The sequence below is a fragment of the Perissodus microlepis genome, chromosome 13, assembly GCF_051167445.1.
Source record: "Perissodus microlepis isolate ML-2025 ecotype Zambia chromosome 13, ASM5116744v1, whole genome shotgun sequence".
Classification (NCBI taxonomy): domain Eukaryota; kingdom Metazoa; phylum Chordata; class Actinopteri; order Cichliformes; family Cichlidae; genus Perissodus; species Perissodus microlepis.
The window spans coordinates 13,088,997-13,115,557 of record NC_140473.1 but is presented as its reverse complement, the minus strand read 5'-3'; the positions used below and the strand labels follow the sequence as shown (position 1 = coordinate 13,115,557).

General features: G+C 40.6%; 1 protein-coding gene across 1 annotated transcript in view; it reads left to right on the top strand.

Moving 5' to 3' along the window:
• The window catches only part of LOC146374803 (uncharacterized), a 99,747-nt gene that overhangs the window by 49,134 nt on the left and 24,052 nt on the right, over window positions 1-26,561 (top strand). The window contains exons 16-33 of the mRNA XM_084948978.1: window positions 4,809-4,853; window positions 6,409-6,444; window positions 10,591-10,653; window positions 10,735-10,779; window positions 12,876-12,908; window positions 16,139-16,177; window positions 16,338-16,382; window positions 18,170-18,205; window positions 18,692-18,736; window positions 19,421-19,474; window positions 19,953-20,006; window positions 21,517-21,597; window positions 23,349-23,390; window positions 24,712-24,789; window positions 25,154-25,189; window positions 25,371-25,424; window positions 25,672-25,725; window positions 26,479-26,520. Coding sequence (XP_084805104.1) covers window positions 4,809-4,853; window positions 6,409-6,444; window positions 10,591-10,653; window positions 10,735-10,779; window positions 12,876-12,908; window positions 16,139-16,177; window positions 16,338-16,382; window positions 18,170-18,205; window positions 18,692-18,736; window positions 19,421-19,474; window positions 19,953-20,006; window positions 21,517-21,597; window positions 23,349-23,390; window positions 24,712-24,789; window positions 25,154-25,189; window positions 25,371-25,424; window positions 25,672-25,725; window positions 26,479-26,520 — 882 coding nt within the window. The remainder of the gene's footprint in view (window positions 1-4,808; window positions 4,854-6,408; window positions 6,445-10,590; window positions 10,654-10,734; window positions 10,780-12,875; window positions 12,909-16,138; window positions 16,178-16,337; window positions 16,383-18,169; window positions 18,206-18,691; window positions 18,737-19,420; window positions 19,475-19,952; window positions 20,007-21,516; window positions 21,598-23,348; window positions 23,391-24,711; window positions 24,790-25,153; window positions 25,190-25,370; window positions 25,425-25,671; window positions 25,726-26,478; window positions 26,521-26,561) is intronic.

The window sequence follows — 26,561 nt, the reverse complement described above, 5'->3', positions numbered from 1 at the left end:
CGGGAGTTCAAAATATGCTGTCAGTCTACTGAGGTCTCCTCTTTTCAGCTCAAATGTGTGCCCACTCCAGCTTTAGCTATTGAATTAGTAGTTAATCCGGTCTGCTTTTCACACTTATGGTTTGCAGGTTTTTAGAGTGGGGCAGATAAATAGTACATGTGAATATGTGTTTGGTCGTGCCAGCCTATCTTTCATTAACTCAAAAAGCTAACTCATCTTTGACTCCCCCTCCTCTCTTCTCCTTTCCTCTCCTCTCTTCCACAATCCCTTCATCTTCCTCCACCTCCTTCCCTCCCTCTCATCCCTCATTTCCTTCCTTGCCTTCCTCTGTCTCTCCCTCCCTCTAATCTACTGCAATGACCTGAAGGAGGGCTTCACACTGCAGCGCTCAAATAATAATCAAGCAGTAGGATGTTGTCAAATTTATAGGACACTGAGCGTTGCATAGCAACAGAGATTGCCAGGGTGATCCGACAGGCGCTGGAAGTTGGATGAGGGAGAAAAGGGGCGAGTGACAGGAGACAGGAAAGGAAGGAGAGCTGACAAGAAAAGTGGGGGAGAGGGATGAGATGGGAGTCATAGAATTATGATGTACACAAAGGGAGAGATAAATTAGGAATGGAGAAGCACAAAAGGAAATGAGAAAGTTAAGGTTGGCTTAGCTGAAAGAAAAGATTCAAAGACACTGCTGGCTGCTCTTGCACGCTTGTCACTCTGTTGAATTTATAATTATTGTGTTTGCATTGTTTAATATGGTACTGGCGTACAGGTGGTGTTTCGTGAAAATGCTTTTTGTTGGATTTTGGTGTCACAGCTTTGCTTTTTTCCTTATCTCTTTCATTCTTTCTTTCTCCACTTTTGGCCTTTCTCCTCCTAATTTGAGTCTAAAACAATAAGAGAACTTTATAAAGTTGCAAACTTTATACAAAAGTGGGAAATGATCATGTACAGTTCAACTAGAAAACAATCTTCATATGAATACACTAAAAAAAAGTTATTTTTTAGCTTCAAATGTAAAATTAGAAAAAAATTTTACACTTAATTTAAAACAAAGCTGGTGGTTGTAGAGTCAGATTAGCTTCTTAGCATGAGAAACATTTAGGAAAGTTTGACTAAAGTAAATGTGCTTTAATTGTGAATCCAGAGTTTTTGTTAGACTATTAAACCACACTTGAATGTGTTCTATAATATCTTTTTGACCAATTAAGATAAAAATAGGTGGTGACATTGTTAAAAATCTACTCCTATGAAAAGAATTATAAACTCTCTGTGGTTGTTGTGTCGTAATAAAAGCATGCCTGCTTGGAGGTAGTTGTAGTGCTGTGTCACTGGCAGGTGTTTCCGTTTGGAGAGTCAATTGAGTGCAAACGGTGATGACAGCTGTGCTCCTCACTAATTATTTCTTGTCACTGTGCACAGATTTACTAACCAGAGGTCCTCTGGACAGAAAAGTATCAGTTGAGTCCCAAGGTCGCCTGATGTAGTCGTTTTAATGGATCACTTTGTCGTGAAAAAGATTATCTGAAGGTGTTTAGAAATATGAAATTACTATAAAAGAAGAAATGCGACATGTAGTTCTAAAATAGAAATCCTGGCCTGAGTTTATCTGTACATAGCTAAATTAGATGTCTGCCTTTTACTAAACTAGGGTCGCACAACACAATCCAGAGGACAGTATAATTTATTGTATTGTGTATAAAATAACGTCAGTATTCAGGAGTTTCAAAGGCACAGTAGGCCCTTCAGGACACTTCCTCAGGGTAAACAAGAAGTACACACCTTTAGCATTTCTCTCCTTTCTTTGTTTTTTTGTTTTTTTAATTTGACACCACCAATGAATGTTAAGAGCTGTCGTCTAAATAACTGCCACTTTACCATTGTTTACATGTTTGTTTTTAAATGTCAGCTGAAGGCCATCTGGGCATCTCATGGTTCATTTACTGCACACAAAGATTTCTTTTGTGCTCTTTCCCAGAGAAAGGAGCTCAAAAGATCCAAAAAGACTGAATTCTAAGAGCTGTGATTGTTCTCAGGTCTTGCAGCATGTACACACAAAAAACAGGTACACTGTACAAGTATTTTATGGGGCACTCCTCTGCTCTGTGCAAGGGGGGATATTGCATTTATAGTTATTAAGTATACACCAGTAGATCATCCATATTGCTACCAATACCATCTCTTTTAAATGATATTGACCTGTCTTCAAATATGATGTGAGGTTTTTGCTTAATCAGTTGGGCTTCTATTAGTGTATACTCTTCTTCTACTACTTCTTCTTCTACTTCGTCTTCTTCTTCTTCTACTTCTTCTTTTATTTCTTCTTCTAATACCTGCTCCATTAAGAGGTCGCTACAGTGGATCATCTGCTTAAATCTCACCCTGTCTCTAGGGTCCTCCTTCACTACATCCATCAACCTTCTCTGAGGTCTTCCTTTCTTCTGCCTGGCACCTCCATATTCAACGTCCTCTGACTCTCTCCTCTATCATGTCTAACCCGTCTCAACCTCGCCTCTCTACCTTTTCCTCCAACCTTTTCCTTGAACCTGAGCTGTCCCACTGATGCACTCATTTCTAATCCTGTCCATTCTGGTCACTGCAGATGAAAATCTGAACGTCTTCAACTCTGTCACCTCCACCTCTGCCTCCTGACTTTTTGTTAGTAGAGCTGTCTCCATGCGTCATAGCAGGTCATCTACCATCTTATAAACTTTCCCTTACGCTCACACTCGCTGCCATTCTTCAGTCATTATTAGCTTATAAACACCTGTGACTATAAATTGACTATTTATACACAGGGAAAAGGTTGGGTGAGGGAGACATATTTAGCTGGTTGCAACCTGATCTGATCTTCCTGCAATCTTCTACCGGCATCTTTTTTTGATCGAAATTTGCTGGTAATATGGTGTTAACCTCAGATACAGAGCTCCACTATTTATTTTGATGAACATATGCAAATACATGGGCATAAAATTAGCACGTACTTTGGACTTAAAGAGGATTTAAGGGCAAATGTGCAGAAATAGTTTGGAAAACTGCATAATTCATGACCTACTTGAAATAATAGCGTATGAAATATTCATTACCTAAATTACTTATATGTGTAATCTGCTTTTGTTGTTATGTTCAGAGGGGAAAGGGCAGCAGCGGGGACAGAGGGCTAGAACAAACAGTCTGATCTTTTTTGCAGTCGTAGCAGTGATGCAGTGTCAGCCGAGGAATTATCAGTGTGAAAAATGAGCGCCATCCACCCTCACAGAAATGCTGTAATGTGACACATAGAAGTCAGTTTTGAATCTGCATCTTAAAGCGTGAGCCCTTTCCGAATGGTTCGGCTGCCACTCTGCCACAAAGGAAACCAGCCTCAATTACATTTCAAAGAGGTTATTCCAACATAATATATAATCTCAGTCATTTGAAGGAAGGGATTTTAAGGTTTAAAGAGTCTGTTTCTTCCCATCAAGGCAATTCAACTTTCCACCTCTTCTCTATGTAGCCCTTGTTCACGTTCACATTAAAGCACACGTACAGTAGCCTCAGAAATGCATTAACACTGATGATCAAAAGATGCTGGCCAGAGCTTTGTTGGTACATCAAACAGCGCGAACAGAGGAAAGCACACAATTCCCGAGAGGAGGCAAACATCGGTTCTACTGTGCCATTATTAAGTTTAATATTTACTGTACTACACTTTGTCTTCTCCCCTTTTCATAATGCTGTAATCTGAGAGAGAAACACGCACAGAGTAGGAGCATTAGTGCACACGCAGATGATTAAAAGCACTAGTTCTCAGTGAAGTTTCTTCCTCTGTCTTTGTTGCAGGCAAACGTACATGTCAAATTCGACCCAGATAATCAAAGTGCGCACACATGAAATGTCAGAGGGAAGCGTCGGGGGCGTTGCTTTGTGATTCCGAACTTTTCTTTCAGCAGCCACTGAGCCTTTCCTCTCCATTGATCTACCCAGCTGCTAACTCGGAAGAGGAGAGCAGTGTTTTTGCGTCGCCCGTACTGACACATACAGTAGAAGAGAACTGCGATATTATTAACATAGCAGCACTGTGTCAGATGATGACACTCAAATTAGAAAGATGTAATCGTGTTTAGCCTGATTACAGATCTCTGCATTGTCTCACACTTCTACCATTGATTGCCGCCAGAGTATTGTCATCTCTTAAATAAGTCGATTTTACATCGGTTTTGTGTGCACGTGCGCTCGTTTCAGGCAATCCTCAATACAGAGCCACCGATGCTCTGCCAGTGGATATCTGCAGTTCTATCCCACAGAGCTTTATCCTCTTTTCTCACTAGGACATAAACCCTCTTGATGTAAATTAAACCAACTTTGGTTTGGTTCAGATTCAGGAATACATCTCATTTACATTTCAGTTTTTTCCAAGACTCACAGATTCTCAGAGAGCTGGGGGGGTTTGTTATTCAGAGAATGTGAAGAACAACTCAGAACAAAGTGGTTCAAAATGTGGCTTTGTTCTGACTTTGTTTTGCAACACTGGACAGCGCTGCTTGGCTTGTCCTGTTTGCTGCTGTATTCACTCCTCGGGTTGATTGATGCACTGAGGGACTCGCACAGCTGGAAAGGAGACAGTAAACCAAAGGAGGGAACAAAGAGTAGCAGGCCACACAGGGTGCAGCAATTAAGCAGTTTTCTTGTTGTTAATTAAAAGCAAATTAGAGACTGTGACAGGAGTTGCTGTCTAGCCTTAATTGCTGGCAGCATGCATGCCCAGCCACACCTGTTATTGCATATTGACTCATCTTGGTCCACTTTTTTTCCCCCTACGCTTTCCTAAGGGGCGGAGAGGAAAACCCGGAGATCCTGGACCCAGAGGCTCGCCTGTAAGTTATCTACTGCCACTCTCACTTGTGTACATAGGCTCTTTCCTTTTGATTTTACATAAAAGGTCAAGATCTATAGTACTATTGAAAATACCCAAATGCATTCGTTTCAACTTAACAGATCATTTGTTTGGTTTGCACATCTACTCTGTCTGCCTATAACACCCAATTACCAGCAGTGAAAACAGAGTTCAGCTCAACCTTTATTAGACCGGGAATTCTCCTGAGATCACAAAAATTTATTTATTTTTTTACTGATATCCAAATAAATGCAGACACATTAAAGAAGTTACAAATTTATTACAACTACAAAAACATATTAAAGCAAACAGTCAATAAGGCCAGCGCTGCAGAATACAAAATCTGCCCCGAAAAAGAGCAATTACACCGACATTGTTCTATGTTAACTAATTTCATGCTTTCTCGTGCTTTATTGATTTGCTCAAAATCTTCTCCCATACTGCTACAAACAGGCTACATTATCGGCATCAAACCACAAGGGGTATATTAAGGAAGCACTTTAAAATGTTTGTATTGACAAGTAGGACAAGTCTGCCTAGAGGGCCCATTGACTCCTTGAAATATGGTCTTTTCCTTAGGCGACCGAGCCAATTCCAGACGCCGTTTGTGTGTTTGTGTAGTGACCCACACACTAAAGGTCACAAACACCGTGATGCGTTAAAGGAGACAGCTTGTCAGATGCTTAACTGCTCTGACGCCAGGACAAACAGGAGTGTTTGGGGATTGTGTAACTCTGATGTTTTGGGTGTCCAATTATTTTCATGCACGATTGTCTTGATTACACTCTTGATCAGAGACATAGGGTTTGTCTTATTTTATTCCATGCACAAATCGAGAGAGATTCTGTGCTGCGTCTGTTACCGGTGCCCAGGTTCAATTATCTTCATTATAATTGAGCCACTCACTGTTAAACAGTGTCTCCCACGTGTGACTCATTTTAGCCCCTGCTTCTTCCTTTTTTTTCTCTTTAATAACTCGTAAAGTTGTGGAACACAAAGTTGTAGGAGAAAAGAAAGGCAGGATGGAGAAGGTGTGACATTTCTAAATGGCAATGTCCTGATGATACCCTTCGCATGTGCCAGATTTGCCTCCGTCCCCCGGTATTGGCATTTATGAGTCACCTGTTTTGCTGAGGTAGATCTCAGGGGCAAAATCATCTATTCAAAACACACTCCAGGGCATCACTCTCTCTTGTCCATTGGCAGCAGGACGTGTGTGCGCAGTTGAGGAGGCAGCGGTTATTTTTCAAAGTCAAATTAGCATTTGACGACAACAGGAGAGCCCGTGAAAGGCGCATAACAAAGACGCACTCAAAGATTAGCTGCCGACTAGAGGGATCCGACCATGTCTTTATGAAAGGCAACATCAGTGCAAAGGTTAAAAAAATATATAATATATGGAAAAGCCAGTCACAGGGATATTTGCAGGAATAATTTATATCTTCATATGGGTCAGGATAGGGTTACGATTGTTATGTATTTGTGATGAATAACATGCGCATGAGTTTTCATATAATTGTCTTCTTATTTCGCAGGGTCCTGCAGGAGCCGCCGAAGGAGCAAGTGCCAAGGTATTACCCAAACATTTTTCACTACAAAACAAATACTGACAAGCGGCGTTTAAAGTAGATTCGAGGTGTCTCCCGCTTTTGATAAACTGGCCCTTACCTTCACTTCCAGCAAGTGTGAATTGCCAAGATGACTGAGCAGTGTTCACTGTAGCAGCTTCCCGAATAGCCAAGGAGTTTAATCATCTGCAAAGTGTTGTCTGTATAAAGATGTGCCAAAGTTGTTGTCCCAAGAAACTCATCCGGACAAGTCTGGCGTATGTGCCACCTGAAGTAGAGTCTGCTCTGCCCTTGACTGACTTTTGTGTGTGTGTTTATAGTCGAGAGCAGATATCCGTCTTCAGAGGTGGCACCTTTCAGTCAATTGTACACTATCTACTGTGCAAGTTAAATAGCTGTTCCCACCCTGCATCTCCTGCAGTGCAACCCAGCATGACTCACTGCTCACACTCCAAACAGACAGATGGTCATTACATACAGTGCTTTTGCAAAAAAGAACAAAAAAAAAAAAAAAACAGGGCCTGCAATCATTTTCATGAAGCCCAGGGGTGCTGTAGCTCACCAGAGGCTGCATGACATACGCAGTGTAAAGGGAAAAAAAACTTGTACCAGACCTCCCATTGTCTTTCTTGTAACCTGCTTCCTTCAAAAAAATAAAAAAAAAATAACCACCACCACCCGCCAAGCCTCCAGTGGCCTACTTGTGATCATGCTGAGAGTGAAAGCCATTGTGTAGTGGACACCCTCTTGACCGCAGCTGTTCATTTGATGTATAGGTGTATGGTTTTGCGGTGGTGTCAGCTTGGGCCGCAGAAAACCTCCTGCTCCCTCTGCCCAGAGGAAGGAGAAGTGTCTGCTGGCCAACCTTGAAAAAGAAAGTTGTCTATATGAGGACACAGTTATTATACTTCAAAACAAATGGGATTGCAGTAGATACAGATGGAGGTGGAGCGCCTATTGGGATCGTGTGAATCAACTGACAGGCGTTTTCATGTTTGACCAACCGACTGCTCAGTTGCAGCTTTAGTGTTTATACTTGAATCATAAAATGAATCCATAGAAGTCCAAATTTTATTTGTCGGAATGAAAATAACCCTGCGATTGTTGTCTTGGAATTTTCTTTTTTAATTTTCAAATGCTGCTTCTCTTTAATGAGACCCTTTGTTAAAAAGTTTGAACGTAGAGAAGAAAAAGACTCGCTAAAACCAAAAAACAGTAACAAATAATTATTGTAGAACAGATTCAGGCAGAGAAAATAAACAGTATTCTGTCCTGATTATTTGACTCTAGACTTTTAAGTCAAATGTTTCCATTGGTGCTGACAAGGAAAACGTAACTTATTTTTGACTCGTCTCTTCAGTTGTCAGGTATTATAAGTTGACTTACAGACACCCGTGTTTTACCTTAACCAGGTATTTATTTGCGTCCTTCCAATTTTTGTATGCAGACTTAAGCAGCATCACACTGTAACAGAAGAAGCATTATTTTTAATCTAGCAAAACCTCAATGGAGACAAACAGGTCTTTATTTTCACACCCAACAGAGAATTACTCCCAACATATCACTTCACTTATGGTGTCACACCTTTGCTAATCTGACACAAAGGTAACTGAAACAACTGGAGCAAGTTATAACTCAACACAGAGCATTTTATATTTTAAAACAGGCCTCCATCCTTTTGCTCACCTTCCTCCTTTAGTATGAGCAAATATGAACTTAAATATGAACTTAATCTGTTTAATTTTGAGCATTTGGGTTTATGGCGTGTGCTACAAGTTTACAAGTGCTTGAGAAAGTAGACCTGCAGGCCCGCTCTGACTTAAAACATTAAAATGAATTCTTATTAAATGTAGCGTTACGCCTGAAGGGGACAACGCTCGCAGGAGACTAAAGCTACGTTTGCGATTAGATTAAACGTAACATTTTGATTAAAGGACATGATTAAAGCATTCATTTTAATGCTTATGTAGATGTTAGATGAGACATACGCTGCTAAGCACTATTGTTCCCGTGCTCTAATTCTTCCATTAAATGTGAATGCCAGCCTTGCCCTTGCCATAAATCAGTCATGCCCCTACATCACGGATACGTCTTCGCTTTATCATTATAAATTTATGCTTTCTGTGGCTGACAAGGAAACTTTTGTCCCAGAGAATCACTGCACGTTTTAATATTCCATAATGAAAAACAGAACTGTAATGCATTTAAAGGAATTTAAGCAAACCGGGGACGATACGCGAGAGCAGATAAACCCTCGCACCTCCAAGAGGAATGAAAAGTAACAGTTTTCACGAGCAGCAATAATTGAACAGCGCCGGGGATTCTCCGTACCTCTCAGTGCCATCCTTGTGCATTTTTTAACTTGGACAAAATAGACGCAAGTTAGACTAAACTGCAGCTTGTGCAACATCTGTGTGAGCTAGGCCCCCTCTCACTCACTCGCTCACTCACTCAACAGCGGGTGAATGTTTTAAAGGAGACAAAAAAAAAAGGTCTGCAGTGGATGATGTGCTGGGAAGACGGTGTTCTCATGAATTACATCTCCATAACTGCGTCTCCCACTGACAGTCTCAAATGGGCTCTGACAGAATGCTGCAGATATTGATGGATAGAGGGATGCAAGACAGGCTTAATTGCAGTTTGATGAGTCAAGGTTTCTTAGAGGCAACATATCACCCGCAGACACCCACAGGTGGAGCGCTTTCCTGTCTTATACACGGTGGGCTTTCTCTTCGTATAAATACAGTCATAATCTACATAAATATTGGCTGTGGCGCAGTTAATCTCGTTTGAAAGGTTTATTAACTTGTTACATACACCTCTGCCAGTAAATTGACTTTGAATAATCTTCCGTGGAGATCAAACAAAGATAAAGATATAATTTTTTTTCTTTTTTCTTCTTTGCCATGAGTCTGCGCCAGATTACAGTGTACAAGTGACAACTCGGGTAACAATAGTTTTCCATCTTATGTGTTACGCTGAATGTCAGTCATAACTCACCCGTTAACTACTTCCACAATTCTGTGTGCAGCATGGTGGGTTGGCGGCCTACTTTACAGCCTCCCAACGTTCATATAGTTGATTTTCTTGCAACGTCTCCGCAGTAGTATGGTGAGTTTCCACGTAGTTGATAAAGCTGCAAAAAATTTGTGCTCAAAGTCAGTTTTGCCACTTGTTCCTCCTCCCCGACTAAAATATTAATAAGACAATCCATCTGTTCATACATTGCAGCCACTGCTGACTTAATAACAGCTCCTAATTTGGATGAGGAAACACTGACTATGTCTCATTAAATGAATATACCACGGCTGTCATTAGCAAGTCGAAGTAACTGGGGGGGGGACTGAATGCCAATTATTGTCTGTTAGCGTCCAGGCTCTGTTAGTGAGCGTACAAATGTGCTGCAAACTTTCTCAGATGCCTTTTTGTCATATTATATTGGTAAACAGATGTTCCATAATGTCTTTTCACAGAGTATGTGAAGCAGTCCCTACAAATCTTTACACATGTGCCACGGACAACATATTTGCCACACTTTCTAAATGTAGCCAAGACTCCAAGACTTTGCATGACAAAAAATATGAGCAATAAAGGTCATAGGTAGGTGCTGAATGTATGCAGATTGTGAGAAAGCTAGTTCCTATGTGTATACGATTGCAACAAAAAAAAAAGAAGATATTTATCACAAATTATTCATTAACTATCTGTCTTGATCAAGGATGGAGCACATTTGTCTTAGAGTTCTGTTTATTTAGTATATTCGCCACATAACTGACAGAAAAAAATCCTGTCAAAACACTTCAAGGGCAGCTCACTGGCAGTCATGAAGTGCCATCTATTGGCAGGCAGGGGAACGGCATCATGAAAGTGCTGCAGTGCAACAGGGAATTAAGTTTTTCATTATCCTGCAAGTCTAACATAACGCCACAGGCTCATGAAGCTTGTGCCCCTGTGTTTCTTTTGGCCCCTTCCATAATTACAAACTCGTTTGATTTTGAGATGACACGGTACTGAATGGGTTTTTTTTCTGATTACTTATTCATAGCAACTGTCCTTACCTAAGTTTCACTCTCAGAGCTTTGTGTCTTTGTGTCTTTTCGTCCTGCTTTGGCTGTCAGTCACTGTCAGAGATCTGCTCTGTTCATATAGGGGGAGAAGGGGGAGCCTGGAGTCCTGGGGGAAATGGGGGAGAAAGGAGAAAGAGGAGATCCTGTACGTATTTTCCTGCACTGACATTTACAATGCCGCTGCGTTACAGAGTCATTAACCGAGGCTTCCCTCCCTCTCCCACAGGGTCAGCCAGGTGCCGAGGGATCCGGCGGCATGAAAGGACAAAAAGTAAGTCACATCAATGTCAAGTGGCAAATATGATGATTCCCTCTGTTTCTGCTCCCTGAGACTCTGAGGCTAAACCTCCTGAGTTAGTTGTCTTCTTCTTCTTCGAGTCCGTTTATCCTCCAGTGATCTTTAAAATCATCTGCCAACAAATAATGAAGCTGCCGACGATTTGTTGTGCGTGTTTGTTTTTTACATTTGCAATTGTTTGTATCATTTGCTCCTCTAAGCATGGTCCAGCTCATTTTCTCATTACTGACAGGTTGTGTGTGTGCGTGAGAGTGTGTATGTGTGTATTTTTGTGTTTTCTACATGTTAATATAATAGAGTCAGAGCAATAATTTGCAGAAGAAATCTCTTGCGGTAAAGACAAACAAACCAGGACCAGAGTTCTCAGTGGTGTCTGTACGGTATTTTCTTTAATTATCTATCTCAGTGTGCCTCTTTATGTGTCACTAAGCAGGAAGTTAGGTCTAAAGAAGAATGAAGTATTATTGTTCAAGCAGACAGAGCAATTTACATATTTTTACAGTAGCTCCTGACTTTTAAACTGTAAGAACTTAACAAATACGCAACAAATTATTTTACCGCGTTGCCCTATTTTCCAATTCCTTTACATACATTCAAAATGATTGCATTCTGTAATTTCAATAGGTAGGCACTGAGAGGTAGGCACAGCTTATAATGCATGCAAAACTTGATTTTGAATAGATGTATGTGGAGTTCAGTTGATTGCGTTTGTTTCTAAAGCAGTCATACCTGCAGAGGTGTGAGGCTGGAGCTGAATTGCTGACATTTCCATTATATCAGTGCTGTCACGTTGATCCCGAGTATGTATAATTCTGGCTGTGTTCTGCATATTATTTTAGATAGCTGGGAAAATTGAAGTTTTGGTCTGATGCTGGTGGTGCTAGATGATGAGTTGTTGAATCACCAAAACGATTAAACTCCTCGATTAGGTTTATCGCACTCAAAATTTTCACAGCAGTTCATACAGGTGGGGGTATTTCTGTCAGAGGTGCAGCCTGGCCTCAGTAGGCTGTATTGGCAGTTTGATCCCCTGCTCCTTTGGGACTGTGAATGGGCATCCAACTAACTAAAACGATGCTCGAAAGGTCTAAGGACAAATGTTAGACACGTGAAACTTCGTGCAATTTTTTTAGTAGGAGAAGAAGAAAACATGAGCTGTTCATGACAGTAGAGGAAAACTTGGTACTATGTGGCTAACTGTCCATCCCAGTGCTGTCAAGCTATTGTACTAAAAGTCAAACATTTGCTTGTGTTCCAAGAGGAACAGTTAAAGGATGACCAGAGTCTTTTGATATATGGCACGGGCAGCATGGAAATGTGAACCATATTTCTCGAAGTCTTACAGTCCAAAAGTCAGCCAGATTCATCATCGGGGAACAATGCATACCTCTGTGCAATTTCATAGCAATCCATCAAACAGGGGTATTTCTCTCTGGACCAAAGCGATGGACTTACTGACATTGGCATCCCAAGAGCCGTGCCACAAATGAGTTGTGTGACTTTTTTAACTTGTAAGATGTGGGTATTTTTAAACTGACATTTAAATCTCTGGAAACCTTTTTATGTTAAAAGTGGTAAGGTACAACATGTGTTTGTTTTGGGTTTTTTTGCTCTATTACAACCACAAAAATTGCAGTTTGTAAATTGCAAATGAAAGAACTGACACTCCCACATGCTTTGCCAAATTGAAAGGTTCCCCGGGGCACTTAATAAACCCATTACAATGCTCATAGCTTACATGGTATGGACATACACAACGTTAATTAGCATTCTGTGTGAGACACCTGAGAGGCGGTATCCCAGCACGCTCTTTAAGGAGAATTATGTTTTGTTTCTGCTCGTCTTTTGGCTGTGGCAGTGTTTTCACCAAAGACTGCTCATGTTATTGCTTTCTTAACCGTTGCTCTTAAACCTATTGATGTAGTTGTTCCAGGTAACCTGTGGCAGTTTGCTTTCAGCACTGGTTTCTCAAGTGCTTTTTTATGTTCCTTCTTTTTTGTCACTGCCAGCTTGTCGCTCTGTCACCGTCATAAGCAGCCACTGATACAATGTTTCTGTTGGATTTTCAGGGTGATGTCGGCCCTCCTGGTCCGCCCGGTCCTGTAAGTAAATCTATGCAACCCCGCCTCACAGAAATAGTCTTTACTATGAGTTGGCATGAAATGGCATTCTTAGGTTTCATCCTGAGAGACAACACACCGTGCTGGATGAGTCACGAAAGCATTTGTTTGTACTTTTTCTTTGTGACGAACACAAAAATATGTCCGATGTTTGTACGTCAGCGAGCTGCTCGTAATAGAATTTGGGAACCGAGGAGAAGAAATCAAGAGCGGTGCAGTGTTTACCTTTGCAGTCACGCCTCGACCATGGTGGCATGTCATCTTGTAACCAATTTCCTTTCTTTGACAGTCCTCCAGCTCTGTTCTATCATTACATATATACTTTTTCTTTCTTTCTTTCTGTCTTTCTTTCTTTTTTTTAATATGAGCAGGGGATCAGTGTTGATAAAGGGCACCAAACATGGGCAGCCTTTTTAAGGCAGATGAGATTAGTCATGTTGAATTTCTCTGGAAATAGCTTCCTCTTTTTTTCAGATAATGAATTCACTGATAATTGGCAGCTCCCTGTGAACTATAAACCACAAGCATATCTGGGAATTGTGCACGGAATAGCTTTCACGGCGCTGAAAAGCTACGAACTGTGACTTTTTGTGTGTCTGGCATCCACAGAACGCATTTGCACTCATCAGATGTTAAAATCCTTCGCCTGAGAGTCTTTGTCGTGTGAAGTAATGGGGGTCACGCGGTACACGGCCCACTCGTGGTGCTCATAATTTTAAATTACAGAATTACAAACCATTACAAGCCCCGATCTTACTTTTTTTTCCATTTGTGCGACAGTTTCAGCTGAAAGGCAGATCAGAAACAGAAACACTGACGTCACAGTGGATGTCTGACATATGCTGAAGGTGACACAGAGTGGGTGGCGCTGGCATGATAGAACTCATTGCTTAGACATTTTAAAGACAAAAATACACTGTGACGAATCAGGTAAAGATCTCTGAGGCAGCAGTAATGACTCCAAAGGGAGGCAGCAACTATTTGTAGCCTTTTTTTTTTAAAGGAAAGAAAGAAAAAAGTATCAAAACAGTCTCAAAGTCTTTGTGTCTTAAAAGACTTTAACATTTAGATGACTCGGCCCTAATGGGTTTTGTTCTAAAGATCTGCTTCCTATTGAACTTCTGAAGGCTTTAGACGTGAGCTTGGAAACAAAGTTTGATGGCTTTGATTCTCGTTCTCACTTTCATTGCTCGTTAGCAAATGATTCATAAGGAAATTAGACAACTTAATTATAGAGTGAACAAATATCACTCAATTTCTGCTGGTTTCACTGGTTTCTGTGTACCCAACAAAAATGTCATTTGATAAAAATGTACGTCAATGCAAGTGTCGTTTTGTTTATTTGTTTGTTTTCTTTTACCTGAATTTCGTTTCTACTCGTGGATTAAGAATTTTTCTATCGAAACAGAAATAGAAATTGTGTTCATTGTTGCGTAGTGAGGTGTGGGCCACCCAGGATATAGGAGATGTGTACTAGAGCACACGGCAGAGAGGAAAACATTAGTCATTTGATAAATGAGGCTATTTGAATATTTAGTACCAGGCTCTGTCTGTGCTCTCTGCTTTCCCGTGGCAGATAATTTTGGCAGTTAAACATTGATTTCCCTTACACAGCAGAAGCGAGGGTTCAGATCATTACCCTCCCTTCATAAACCTTCTTGTGCCTGTGTTTATTAGTGACAGGGAGGAGCAGTGCGCTTACAGGCATGCATGGTCATCACTTCCCCCAATGTCCTTAAAGTGACAAAACAGTCTTTTTAGCTCTGAGACTGTGCTGTTTTTTTTATTGTCCCCGCCTTTAAAATAGAGTTTATAATCTATTAAACTGAATCTGTTATGCCAGGTTATCTGTTATGCCAAATTTGGACAGAAATTGAGTCACATGCTGATGACAATGAGTAAAGACATTGAGAATATGCAAGTTGAAGGTTGACTGATTGCACAGGGATGCGTTAGAGGTTTCAGTATCTTTGTCAAATCTTAGTTTGACTGTTGTTGCTAAAGGAAGAGAAAGCACCCCAAGGTATGTAGCCTCTTTGCAACAAAATTTCCAAAAGGCTTAGAGACACATTTAGTAAGGAAATAAGAACAGCTGTAACAGCTGGATAGAGAGGAAAAAAACGATCAAAGTTAAATGAGAAACAGTCCGGTTACTAATGAAAATGATGTCAGCTGTAGGCACATGCAGATATCTCCCCACACAGATATGGCTTTTAGTCCCCAGATTGCTCCTGTTTCCTCTTGCTTCTGATATCATTAAATCTTGCAAGAATGACCAGGTTATAACTGCACACAGGCACAAAACACATGGTTAACACAAGAGGCCTGAGGACATTCAGATATAATAGTTCTGATGATTGCAGATAGATGCACTAGGCCTGAAACATCAGATCCACTTAAAAACCTTTTGTCCACTTTATACCAACATTTCTGTGGTGAAGCTCACATCCAGATTGTATCTGCATCTGCACAGATAGGTCTGCCTTCAGTAAATGTCTCCAGTGTCAGCACTGAAATGTGATTGTGAGCAATCCAACTGAAACAATCGCTCGTATCATCGCCGGCTGAACCGTGCCACCTCTACCCGGCGTGTGCATGCTCTCAAAGGCAATTGTGGTCTTTTGTGAAACTGGATTTTATGGAAAACATCTTTATTTTTCAAAGCGAAGGATTTTGTGGAGTCACACTTTTGCATGTTTACTCGTTTTCAATTTGTCAGCAGTTTAGCCAGTTCGCTCACAGGTGTATCGACACGTGCGCTTTCATTTCAAACTGTAATCTGATTTGATGGGGAGTGCATTAATGGCGGGTCTAAGCGACAATATGAAACTTGGAGCTCCGTACAAACACTTTGATTTGCGACTTTAATTTCGGTGCATCAAGTGGTCTTGACCTCGTGCTTTTCGTTTAATTTTGTTGTAGCAGGCTCTGCCCAGCTGCACTGTCACCCCATCTCTGAGCTGTATTGAAAGTACACCGCGAAAGAGAAAGGAAAAATACAGATTTAATCTTTTCTTATCTAACCTGGGTTCAGACTGGTGGCAAGAGAGCCATTTGTGAATTAAATAGAAGCTGCCACTCATGCATTCTTAAAATATTCAGTAGCTCAAATCACTTTGTTTCATTTTATTTATTTATTTCAGTTTTCACTTGCACTAATTGTGAGATCAATGAACTTTTAGAGAACACTGTGTCTTTTTCATTACTCCTAGGTGATGACAGCACATGGATTAAGACAGCTTTCTGGAACTGTAAGCAGCTGTTTATGTCACCGAACATGAAATGTTAATGTAGTGTCTTATTTCCTCGAGCTCCTTGTTCACACTGCACAGAAAGTACGGTACAGTCAAATTTTAAAGTCATCTGCTTTCTCCTGTTCTTTTTGTGTTTTCTTTTCTTTTCTTTTTTAAGGACGAAATGAAGGAAAGAGCCCTAAAGGGAGAAAAAGGAGATGAGGTGAGATTTTCTGTCATTATTAAGACAATTTAACTACAGGAAACTAAGCATTAGGTTTCAGACATTGCCTCCAACACCACAGTGTGAAAAACACCAATTTCTTACGTAGCGTCAAGAAAAGCGGGACTGACATTTGATTTTTGGAAGAACAATGGGACTTCACCTACTGTGCAGTTTCTGAGTTGAATTTCATCCTTGCGCTTTGTAAAGAAGCACAAGGTGAGCCACTGAATAAATTGGCATGCAATTATTGTTTGGACCTCAAAACAACAGACGCATCTACTGGAAGCAAGCAGATTACAAAAGACCACTGACGCAGCTATTGACCAAAACATCAAAAGACAGTCAGCTAAATGAAAAGAGAAAAAAAACAAATCACAAGCAGAGATGCAGAATCAGACTGTCTTTGTCAGTGCATCAAGTTTTAGAAAATCTATAATAAAGTGTCAAGTCTCTGCCTTAATTAAAGTATATTTATGCTGAAAGAATCACATGTGAAACATTTGAAATGGAAGGGTTCAAAAGTAAGTGGACATGCCCAGAAGAGCGGAAGAGTGGAGCTGCCTGTCAGATTGAGGCATAAAGAGGTCATCATTCACATGAAGGAGATCTAGAGTCAGAGGCGTCAGAGGTTGTTTGCCGTGAAGCAGCACAAAGTGGGAAAATAACTGGTACACAAATATCGTTGATGGCTGGGAAAAATATTTTTGTGGTAAAAAAAAAAAAAGCCCATTTGTAACTGCAGGGCAAGTGAGAAATGTTATCCGTGTGTCGGCATACATGTGTCCCTGTCAGTGATTAAGACAGCATGACCTCAGAGGATTCAAAACAGGATGCAAAACCATGGTAACCCTGCAAATAGGAGAGAAAAGCGTGCAATTTACAAAAAAAACCAGACCAGAAAAAGAACAATAGGAAGCTACGAGAGCTGTGGAACAATTTTCTGCAATGACACAAAATGACACAAAATTAACCTCAATCAAATGTTACAAAGAGGAGAATGTAGTGGGGAGAAAAAAGGAATAGCTCAAAAACCAAAGGTCTTGTGACCTCATGTGTAAAGCATTGTAGCAGTTCTGAAGTGACAGTGCGTACAGGAGCATAATGTGTGGTAATATTCAGAAAAAACATCCTAAACGTAAAGTAAGAGAGAGCTTTTCAGGGTGAAGAGTGGGACTATCCTCAAGTGACTGAGTCAAATACTCTAATCTAAGTGTGATTGAGGATGCAATCTGCTTGCTGAAGAACAGACTGGATAGCAGACTATCAGCAGAGAGACCACTCAAAGAGGAAAGTGGAAGTATAGGGAAGGCCTGGAGACTGCAGCTGGTCACCGAGTATATCAGCCCCCTACTAATCAACCCGTAAACACTGAGCACCGTGTTTGTGTCATAACAGCGACACATCATAGTCGGAGTCAAATGAAAGCTGAGAATTGCCACATTAATCATATTTCGGTGTTTCTTTGTTGAAAAAGCCAGAAGAACAGTGCAAACATTTAAAAAAAAAATGCAGTGTGGTATGAAGGCAAGAGAAAAATTTCACACACTCATTTTTTTTCCTCAACAGCTGCTGATTTTATTATATTCACAGTCTCAGTGCAAGAAAAAAGCTAACTTGGCAAAGGAAATATTCTGTGTTTTAACCTTCACATCATATGCTAACTTCACAAAAGTCCTTGAAGACTTTTTTTTTAAAACCTTAACCACAGTCAGCCAGAGAAATGGCTTGGATCTTTATACACATCTTGAGAACGGATGTTTTTCTGTTTCCTTTACTTTCTGCAGGGGGAGAGAGGCACTCAAGGACCGCAAGGCTTCAAGGTGACTTATCAAAGACTTAACCTTTGCACTAAAACTTGAGTATCTACTGCCAAGAAAATAAGGCTACAAAATTCCTTCCTGTCCAACGTAGTACTCTCTGTAACTCTCCACAGTGTTTGTACACCAGTAGTCGCAGCAGGGGATTGCTGATTTCTCTGTCAGATTCTTTTTTTTAGAAGGGATCCTTTCTTCGGTGTATATTTGGTAGGTTAGCAGTAACCCTACGAAGTCCGGTGATGTTATTGAGCTGTTACCGGAGGGTACCGTGCTGCACAAAGTTTCTTTCTGTTGTTTAGGTTTCACCAAATACTCCAAAACATTAATGGAGCACGCAAAAGTTCTGCTGAACACTGAACTCAGAAAGAAATCAAATCTATGCAGTTTTTCTCTCAGCGCTGTATGACAAAGCACTGAGGTCAAGATGTTTTTCCTGCAGTTTCCTACCTCCCGTGTGCGTCTTATTCACCCTTTTTGGTGATTTAACAGGGAAACATGGGTCCGCCAGGACTAAAGGGAGATCAAGGACCAGAGGTGAGGCTTTGTGTTTATCTCTGGGGTGCTGTGCCATTTAGAGTAGGTCAAACTTTGATGTCTAAAAATGTGCTAAATACAAGGTAAAGCGATACACGTATAGGCATGAAAGGCCATTATAGCTTTGACCGAGGAGCAGAATAACAAGAGCTGCTGAGGTTTTGGTCATTGATGGAAGGAAAATAAAATAAAATGCACTGAAATTCAGAGTTCAGTCCAAATTAAATAACTCTAAATCTGCAGTTTTGGTGTTTCTAAGCCTGTTTTGTAAATGAAGTCTTTTGAATAATGCTCATGATGATATCAAGTGTTAATTAAGAAGACTCTGTCTCAGTGCTACTGTAAAAGATGTACTGTGAGATAAAAGCCAAGATACAGTAAAAATTCAGTTTCCATGGTAACATGTGAATCATTTAGATCATCCTCATATATAAAAACAATACAGTTCAAAATGGAAGTGAATATGAGAAGCTTTTACAGAATAACAGCGTAGCTTTAACTTGAAATACCGCATGCATGCAAATATACTGTTGCTCAGGCAACTTTTCATGAAATTCTTTGGAAAGTCAGTGTTTGCATTGTAGCTGGGCTGGGCAAGAACACCCAAAGCCCAGAAATCATATCTATAACCAAACAAAGAGAATCGAATATCCATAGTGTTGGTTTTCCTTTGTGTTTTTCCAGGGGAAGCAAGGCCCTCCTGGATCCACTGGAGCCCCAGGAATCCCGGGCAAGCCAGTAAGTGTCCTGGCATCATAAACACCAGCACTTCATGTCAAGTCTTCCTTTTTCTCATCGCCTTATCTGTCACCTTGCCGTATCGTCCTCTTTCTTAACGCCACCAGCCAAATAGAGAGATAAATAGATAAACCTCAGCAGGCAGAGATAGAGAAGAAGTAGGGGAAAAAAGTCCAGAATTTTTACACAGACGATCAGTAATCAAATTTAAGAATTAATTAGTGGAAAGAGGCAAATCTAAGCGCTTTATGCCGGGAACGGAGGCAGAGGCCCAATCTGTTCTCCACACCTGCTTCGGTAATGAGCATCTGTCTTTATTCAAAAGCAGGGAGGGAAAAGAGGCATTTCATAAATCCTGGCTAAGGGAAATTATGTTGGAACACAGCAGCCTGCTGAAGCAGTGAGGAGGAGGAGATAAATGTGTGTGAGAAGATGAAGGCCTGGTGATAGATGTGTCTCTTTTCACCACTATTTACAGGGCTCACCAGGGGAGTCAGGGGTACCTGGGAACGATGGACTGAAAGGAGAAAAGGTAGGTAAACTTCAAATCAAGTCCTCACCTGAAAGCAAAGAAAAATGAAGCTATGATGTTTTATTACAGGTTCAACATGCCAGACAACTTGCAAAGATGCCTTTTAGATTACTTGCCCTTCGTCCAATCCTCAGTCATTGTGTAACTTTGTGTTCCTGTCTCCGGTGCCTCTCACTCCTCTGTTTTTGTACACAAATGTTTTTTTCTTCTTCTTGCAGTTATATTCCAAACACTTTGCTGAAAGTGGCTAACTAGAAAAGTGGAAAAGTGTGCAGCTGACATGCATATTTGATGGGGTTTGTTACTTGTCAGAAAGAATGAAGATGCACTCAATTCTCCCCACCCACCAGAGTCACTCTGTTATTCTCCAGAGCAGAGAAATAGACCTAGAGTGCTTAAGCCTCCTATATTCATTCACATAAAATGCTTAAGCCTCTTTTTTCCCATTGTATAATCCTCCTTTGTCAAATTTGCTATACTGACTCCAATCTAAGAGGCACTTCATTCGTGTGGCGCTCTATGAATAAATAGGAGAAAAAAATAAGCAGCGTCTGTGGCTTAAATATGAGGCTCGGGGTAGAAGGCAGTTAGCGTAGCATAGAGTAAAAAATGTTAGCAGATGCAGCAATTAACAATGTTTATACATACATATAAATATATATATATATATATATATATATATATATGTATATTCTTATTAGGAACTGTAAAGATAACTAGTAAATATAGTATATTGTCAGCTTAATCAATCAAGCAATCGTGATTTTTTTAAAATGGGACTTTACCGTGGAAGACTGTCTCTTGAGCAGTAATAGCTGCTAATATTATTGACAAAACAATAAAATGTTACAATTCTTTCATTTATTTTTCAAGCAGTATTTTCCAAAAACAAGCAAAAAAGGAAAAGAACAGCTATATGAATGCTAAGCATGGTGGCAGTCTTTACCCAACAATGCTGACATGCTCATTTGTAGCAGCTAGTCATAACCACCATGCTAAAAATTGATAAGTATCAATAAAACACTGTTGAGGTTGATAGCAAAGGCATAGCAAAGAACAGATGAGGAACAAAGTAACTCACTCAGTTAAGGTCAAACTTCCTGTTTCGACAATAAGACAAAGCTTTCAGTGCCTTTGCATCTGCCATAAAATAAACATGCCATTTCATAAAAAGATCACCGTAGCAACAGTCAAACATGGTTGTGGAAGTGATTTAACAAGGGGAGCAGTTGTTTTTTTCACATAGGGTCAGGTGGGTTTGGATAGGTTTTTTTTTGATGATTTAAAACATGTGAGTGTGACAAATATGCAAAACAAAAGGTTCTCCCACTAACATGATGCGCTGGTGTTGACATCATTCACATGTGCATCCTTGCATCTTCTCACCCTTTTTTTCACCTCACTGTGTCTAACTAACACTGCACTTTCTTTGGCTTGTTAAGAAGACAGGGCTGGTTTAATGTTTTTTTATGGAGAAATTTCTAAATAGCATCTGTCTTTCTGTCTGTAGGGGGACTCTGGTGGAATGATCGGCCCACCAGGACCTCCAGGTCCTAAGGGTGAGCCTGGCGAACCTGTGGGTGGATATATGGTGGGTATTATATCAAATGTAGACAGTAACCTCACCTTGTTGGGTTCAGCCCTGAAGACACAGGATACAGCATTAAAAACCATTAATGCAGTCCAATAAAACAGCAGATGGAAACACAGGAGACTTTCAGAAATGCAGATCACCTGCAAACAGCTAGAGTAGCAGCAGGCAAGTTAAAGAAACTAGGTCCTCCAGCAGCGCAGATGCAATGATGTTGTGAAGTAGCAATATCATTAGATAGTCCACCATCACATATCCCCATCCTGGATAATCACCTGTCCTCGTAATTGGAGCACATAGCTGTTCAGTTTCTTTTATAGACATGGCTCTGCATATAGAAATGTTCATTATAGCTTTACCAAAGAGGCTGTGCATGTGCAGCCACAGCCTCAATCCCGGTTGATGGCACTCGCACTTCTCAATCACCTGTGGGCTTCTGCAGCTTTAAACAGTCGTGTTTGTTTGTGTGTGGAAGCACCAATCTGAACATTAAGCCCAACAGCAGACCTACTGATCAAGCAAGCCAAGGGTACCGTGAGCAGAGTAATAAAGGAAAGATTGTGTTCAGGCCGACGTATTTAAACCTCTTAACATTCTCCTGCACTGGGAAAATTGGAAAGGGATTGAAAACACGGCTGTGGGTGTCAAGATGGGGTGTTTACCACGTGAAAATGACCTCTCACAGTGTTGTATGCAATAGGTGAAAAAGCTAAACTAAGAAAAATGGCTTTCATTTAAAGCAGACATATTTCTGTCTTTTGAAAATACCATTAGTGTGTGGAGATGTAGGAAGAAATGTCCTTAGCATTCATGGACGTTGTCATATAAGACAAAGGTAAGGGAAAAGGAAATAAACAAAACATATCTTTAATGAGTTAACCTGCTCAAGCAGCTAAGGACAAAGCCACTTTCATTCATGCGGGGTCGCCACAGCAGGTAGCGCCGCACATTTGATTTGGCAGATTTTTGTATTCAGTGCCCTTCCTGACACAACCCCAAAGGAATCTGAGTCTCCTTCCACGATCGTTTCCTTGTTAGGCAAATGTATAAACCACTGAAGTAAGATGTCACACACTTTGTTGAGCTTGCCTTCAACTGAGTAATGACCAGCTAAGTCTTTGTACTTTAAACATGCTGTTTATATAAATTTCTATAAATTTATGATCTACTCTCACATACCGAGGGAGAGGTTCTGTTTCAGTAGAGTGGAAGTGCCCCACTAATGTCATCAGATCTCACTGGTTTCAAAAGTTCTGTACTTCCCAAACTTTAGTGTTTTACGTTTGACTGAACTGGTCCATTTCTCCCCAAAACTGCAAGAACTGCTGTGTTGGCTCAAACCCAGCTTCTGCCCAGCTAATTTACAATGTAGGACTTGCACCAGGAATACATGCTGACCACAGAAATCAATGTCTCATCTGGATGGTACAGTAAATAATGCCCACACCTCGATTCCAATCAAGGTTTTTTGTTTTCTCTCCCACCCCCCACCCTCTCTGTGGTACGGCATTATCACCTTGCATCTGTAAAGTGAAACTAATCAAATTGTTGTAAGCAGTATTGAACATGTGCTCATAAGGCAACACTGTAATGTGTGTAGCTCATACTGATTCAAGACTCCTGTTTGAATTAAAGCACTAGGGCTGCTTCTCAGGCCTTACCTCAGTTCTCAAAGAGAATTGCTGATCAGTGTGCAGTGAATTTCTATTCTAAAGTCTTCTTTGTTTTTTTGTTTTGTTTTGTTTTTACAGGGGGACGGTTTGCCTTTAACTAGAGGGTCTCGTGGACCTAAGGTAGGTCCTCCAACATCACCAAATAAGCAATAAAAAGTGAAAAAGAAACAATTCAGCTAAATAAATTTAATTGTACTACAAAAAAGAAGAAGTTGTAACAAATAGCTTACCTGGCACGAATTCCAGGATAGCATGAGCTTGAAAATGTGTCATGGGAATGAAAATGTCCACACTTTGCTTTGTTCTACAGAACCTGACACTGACTACATGTGTCATGTTCTGTAATGATGTAACATTATGTAATCCTAGGCTGAGACCTTAGGGCTCTGTGTGGCTATCTGAGCACTTTGTTCAGATCTATTGATGCAATATTCCTCTGTGGGAAAAAGTAAGTGCAGCCTTGGCTTTACGCGGTAGCGCTGCTCCATTTAGCTCAAATAACTTCTTATAGTGTGTTTTGCATCATTGTCCTCCTGGTCGTACTGTGCCTCACTCAACTTCTTGACCACCTTTCCATGTAAAGTTTCCTCATTTGCAAAATGTTGCTCTTGCATGCAGTGCCCACGTTAAATCCCCTCCATAAGCATTCCAGTGAGATTCTGATAGGATCTTGTGTGTAGTTTTTATTTGGCCAGGCCCTTCTTTAACCTTTAATTTTCTTCTTTTTGAGCCATTCTTTGCTAAATTTACCCGTATGCTTGAGGTTATTATCCTGTTGAAAGGTAGCTTTTTGAACACATTGCCTTCAAGGACACTGCTTTACAGCTTCTCCTTAAAACTGGCCTCTGGTCTACTGCGTTTAAACCATTCTCTCTGATTTCCTTGAGCACATTATTCCAACAAACCTACCTTGAAGTTTATTATCAAACTAATTTTGCTTTGATGGTCTTTTTTGGATTACACGTAAAAGTTTTGAGGTTCTTGGAGACTTTTTTTTACTGCTCTACATCATCTTCCATGTTATTTACTTTTTTTAACATGAAGCTATATCTCCTGAAGTGCATCTAATACCAGCTGGAAATCACTAATATGACTGATATCACTGAAATTGTCATAATATGCTTGGATATCAAAGAGATTTCATTTTTTTTCTGATCACTTTGTACTATCAATATCAGTGGATTTGACATGGAAAAATAATTGCACAGTTGAGTATCTTATGTATCATACATAAATGATGGACATAAATTAAAATCTGCATGATAACGGCCTTCACCGCGTTTATGTTTTCTTTCTTTACCCTTTAAGCAAAGAGGCACAAGATAACAGGAAATGGATTCTGGCAGTCTTTGAATACTTAATGAGCAATGCAGCAGCCCTTCCTTTAGCTGGATTCACCATCATTAAATCATCACTGACCACTCCCTTGTGTTTGTGTTAGGGTGAAAGAGGCATCCCGGGATTGCCCGGAGACCACGGTGAAAAGGGCGAACCTGGGGAGAGCATTACAGGGCCACCTGTGAGTATGATGTCGTATTGATTGGTCAGTGAGCACCAAACCATTTATTATTTAGTGGCACCCTTGAAACATTCAGATTCCTGCTTTTGTCTTAGGCGTGGAAAGAATGGGCTACTCTCTGAATACTGGAGATGTGTTTTTATTAGAAACATCGGTCATTACTTGCTCTCTCGCCTCATCATGCACGCTCTGGGGTGCTAGTTTGAAACTCAGATTTGACAGTGAGTGAGTCTGTGTTCATCTTTGAAACACAGGGTTGTAGACAGAGAATCAATAGACCAAAAGGTGTCTAACACAATTCCTTTATTGGATCCTGGGTGCTAGAGGGCAGGTGGTGTTAACAAGATGTGTGATGTGTTTTTAGGGCCCCATGGGACCCCCCGGGGAGCCAGGAATTGAGGTGTGTGCGATAAATTTTCGGTATCCACAACACACAAACAAGATGTTCAAGTCGATTTTTAAAAATTTTCGTCCAATTAGCCATGGATCTCTCCTTGGCAATTTTGTTACAGCACTATTAACAGTAAGTGTGGGTGACTGTATATAGCAACACTGCTAGCCTCTATCTTGGTATTTTTCAGGGCTCTCGTGGACCCCCGGGTCCATTTGGCCCCCCTGGAGCTCCAGGAAGAGAGGTGAGTAAGAGCAGCCTGTCCTTCCACTGTTTTTCACTCCCTTGCACGTTTACAGATAAAAGATGGCCAGAAGCATGGAGAAATGTCAGCTACCAACTGTGGATGAACAAGTACAATGTATCACAGCTCCTGGACACAAATCCCCACCAACTGAGAAGAGTGTGAAAGCTGAAAGTTATAGCCTTGCCCGTGTGCTTCATATCGTAACCAGAAGTGCCGTTAACTCCTTGTTCTGTCTCAATTAAAGGGCTCCGCTGGTAGGCCAGGTCCACCGGGGCCTGCCGGACCTCCAGGTGAACCAGTAAGTAAGAAAATCTCTGTTTTACTTACAGCGGTTCAGCATCACTGATCAGCCATGAGACCTACTGAGATCACCTTAAAGTCAAACTCAGTATTCAGACTGTAGCTGCAGTTTTGGGATAATAAGTAGCTGTAGTTCTAGTGTTCAGCAACCGACACCACATTCAGGAAAATGTTCCAGTTTACAACAAATTGGCGGCCCCTTGTTGTTAGAGCATATTTTTATTCCTTTCTTGTGTCTTTGTGAGTTTCAAATGAGGAGCATTTACTAAAGTGCTAATAGCTGTAGTGTGAGTACCTCACCATTCCTACCGCTGCTGCATCAAAGCCTTGAAATTTTTGTATTTTAGCCCATTTATATTCATGCGTTGTAAAGACGCATGAAAGCCATTTATACCATTTTATGTTTTTTTTAAATACACGGGCTTCACATCAAAATGTTGTTTTTTTTCTCAGCTTCGGAGAACAACAATATTTTGAAGATTTGCGGATCATGTCTTCCAGACAACAAAGTTATTAAACGGTTTCCTCAAGCAATCCAGATAAAACTGAGAATGAAACACTTAAAGCAAACTTTGTTAAATATGTTCAAGGAAAAAATCGCATTCCAGGCATGTAAGTCGGTCTTGTGTGCCTTGTGATGTTTTATTAAAAGAAGCAGTCGAGCAAAAGTAAACAACTGCAAAAATCTCAAAAAACAAGAGAGATGAGATTTGAAATTAAGGCTTTTTTTTTGCTTCTTTTTTCCTAACAGACTGCCCTGCCGATTTTTGGAGACATGGGTGCTTTGCTTAAGGTATTTATATCTCCATAGTTGATGATAATTGCATTGTTTTC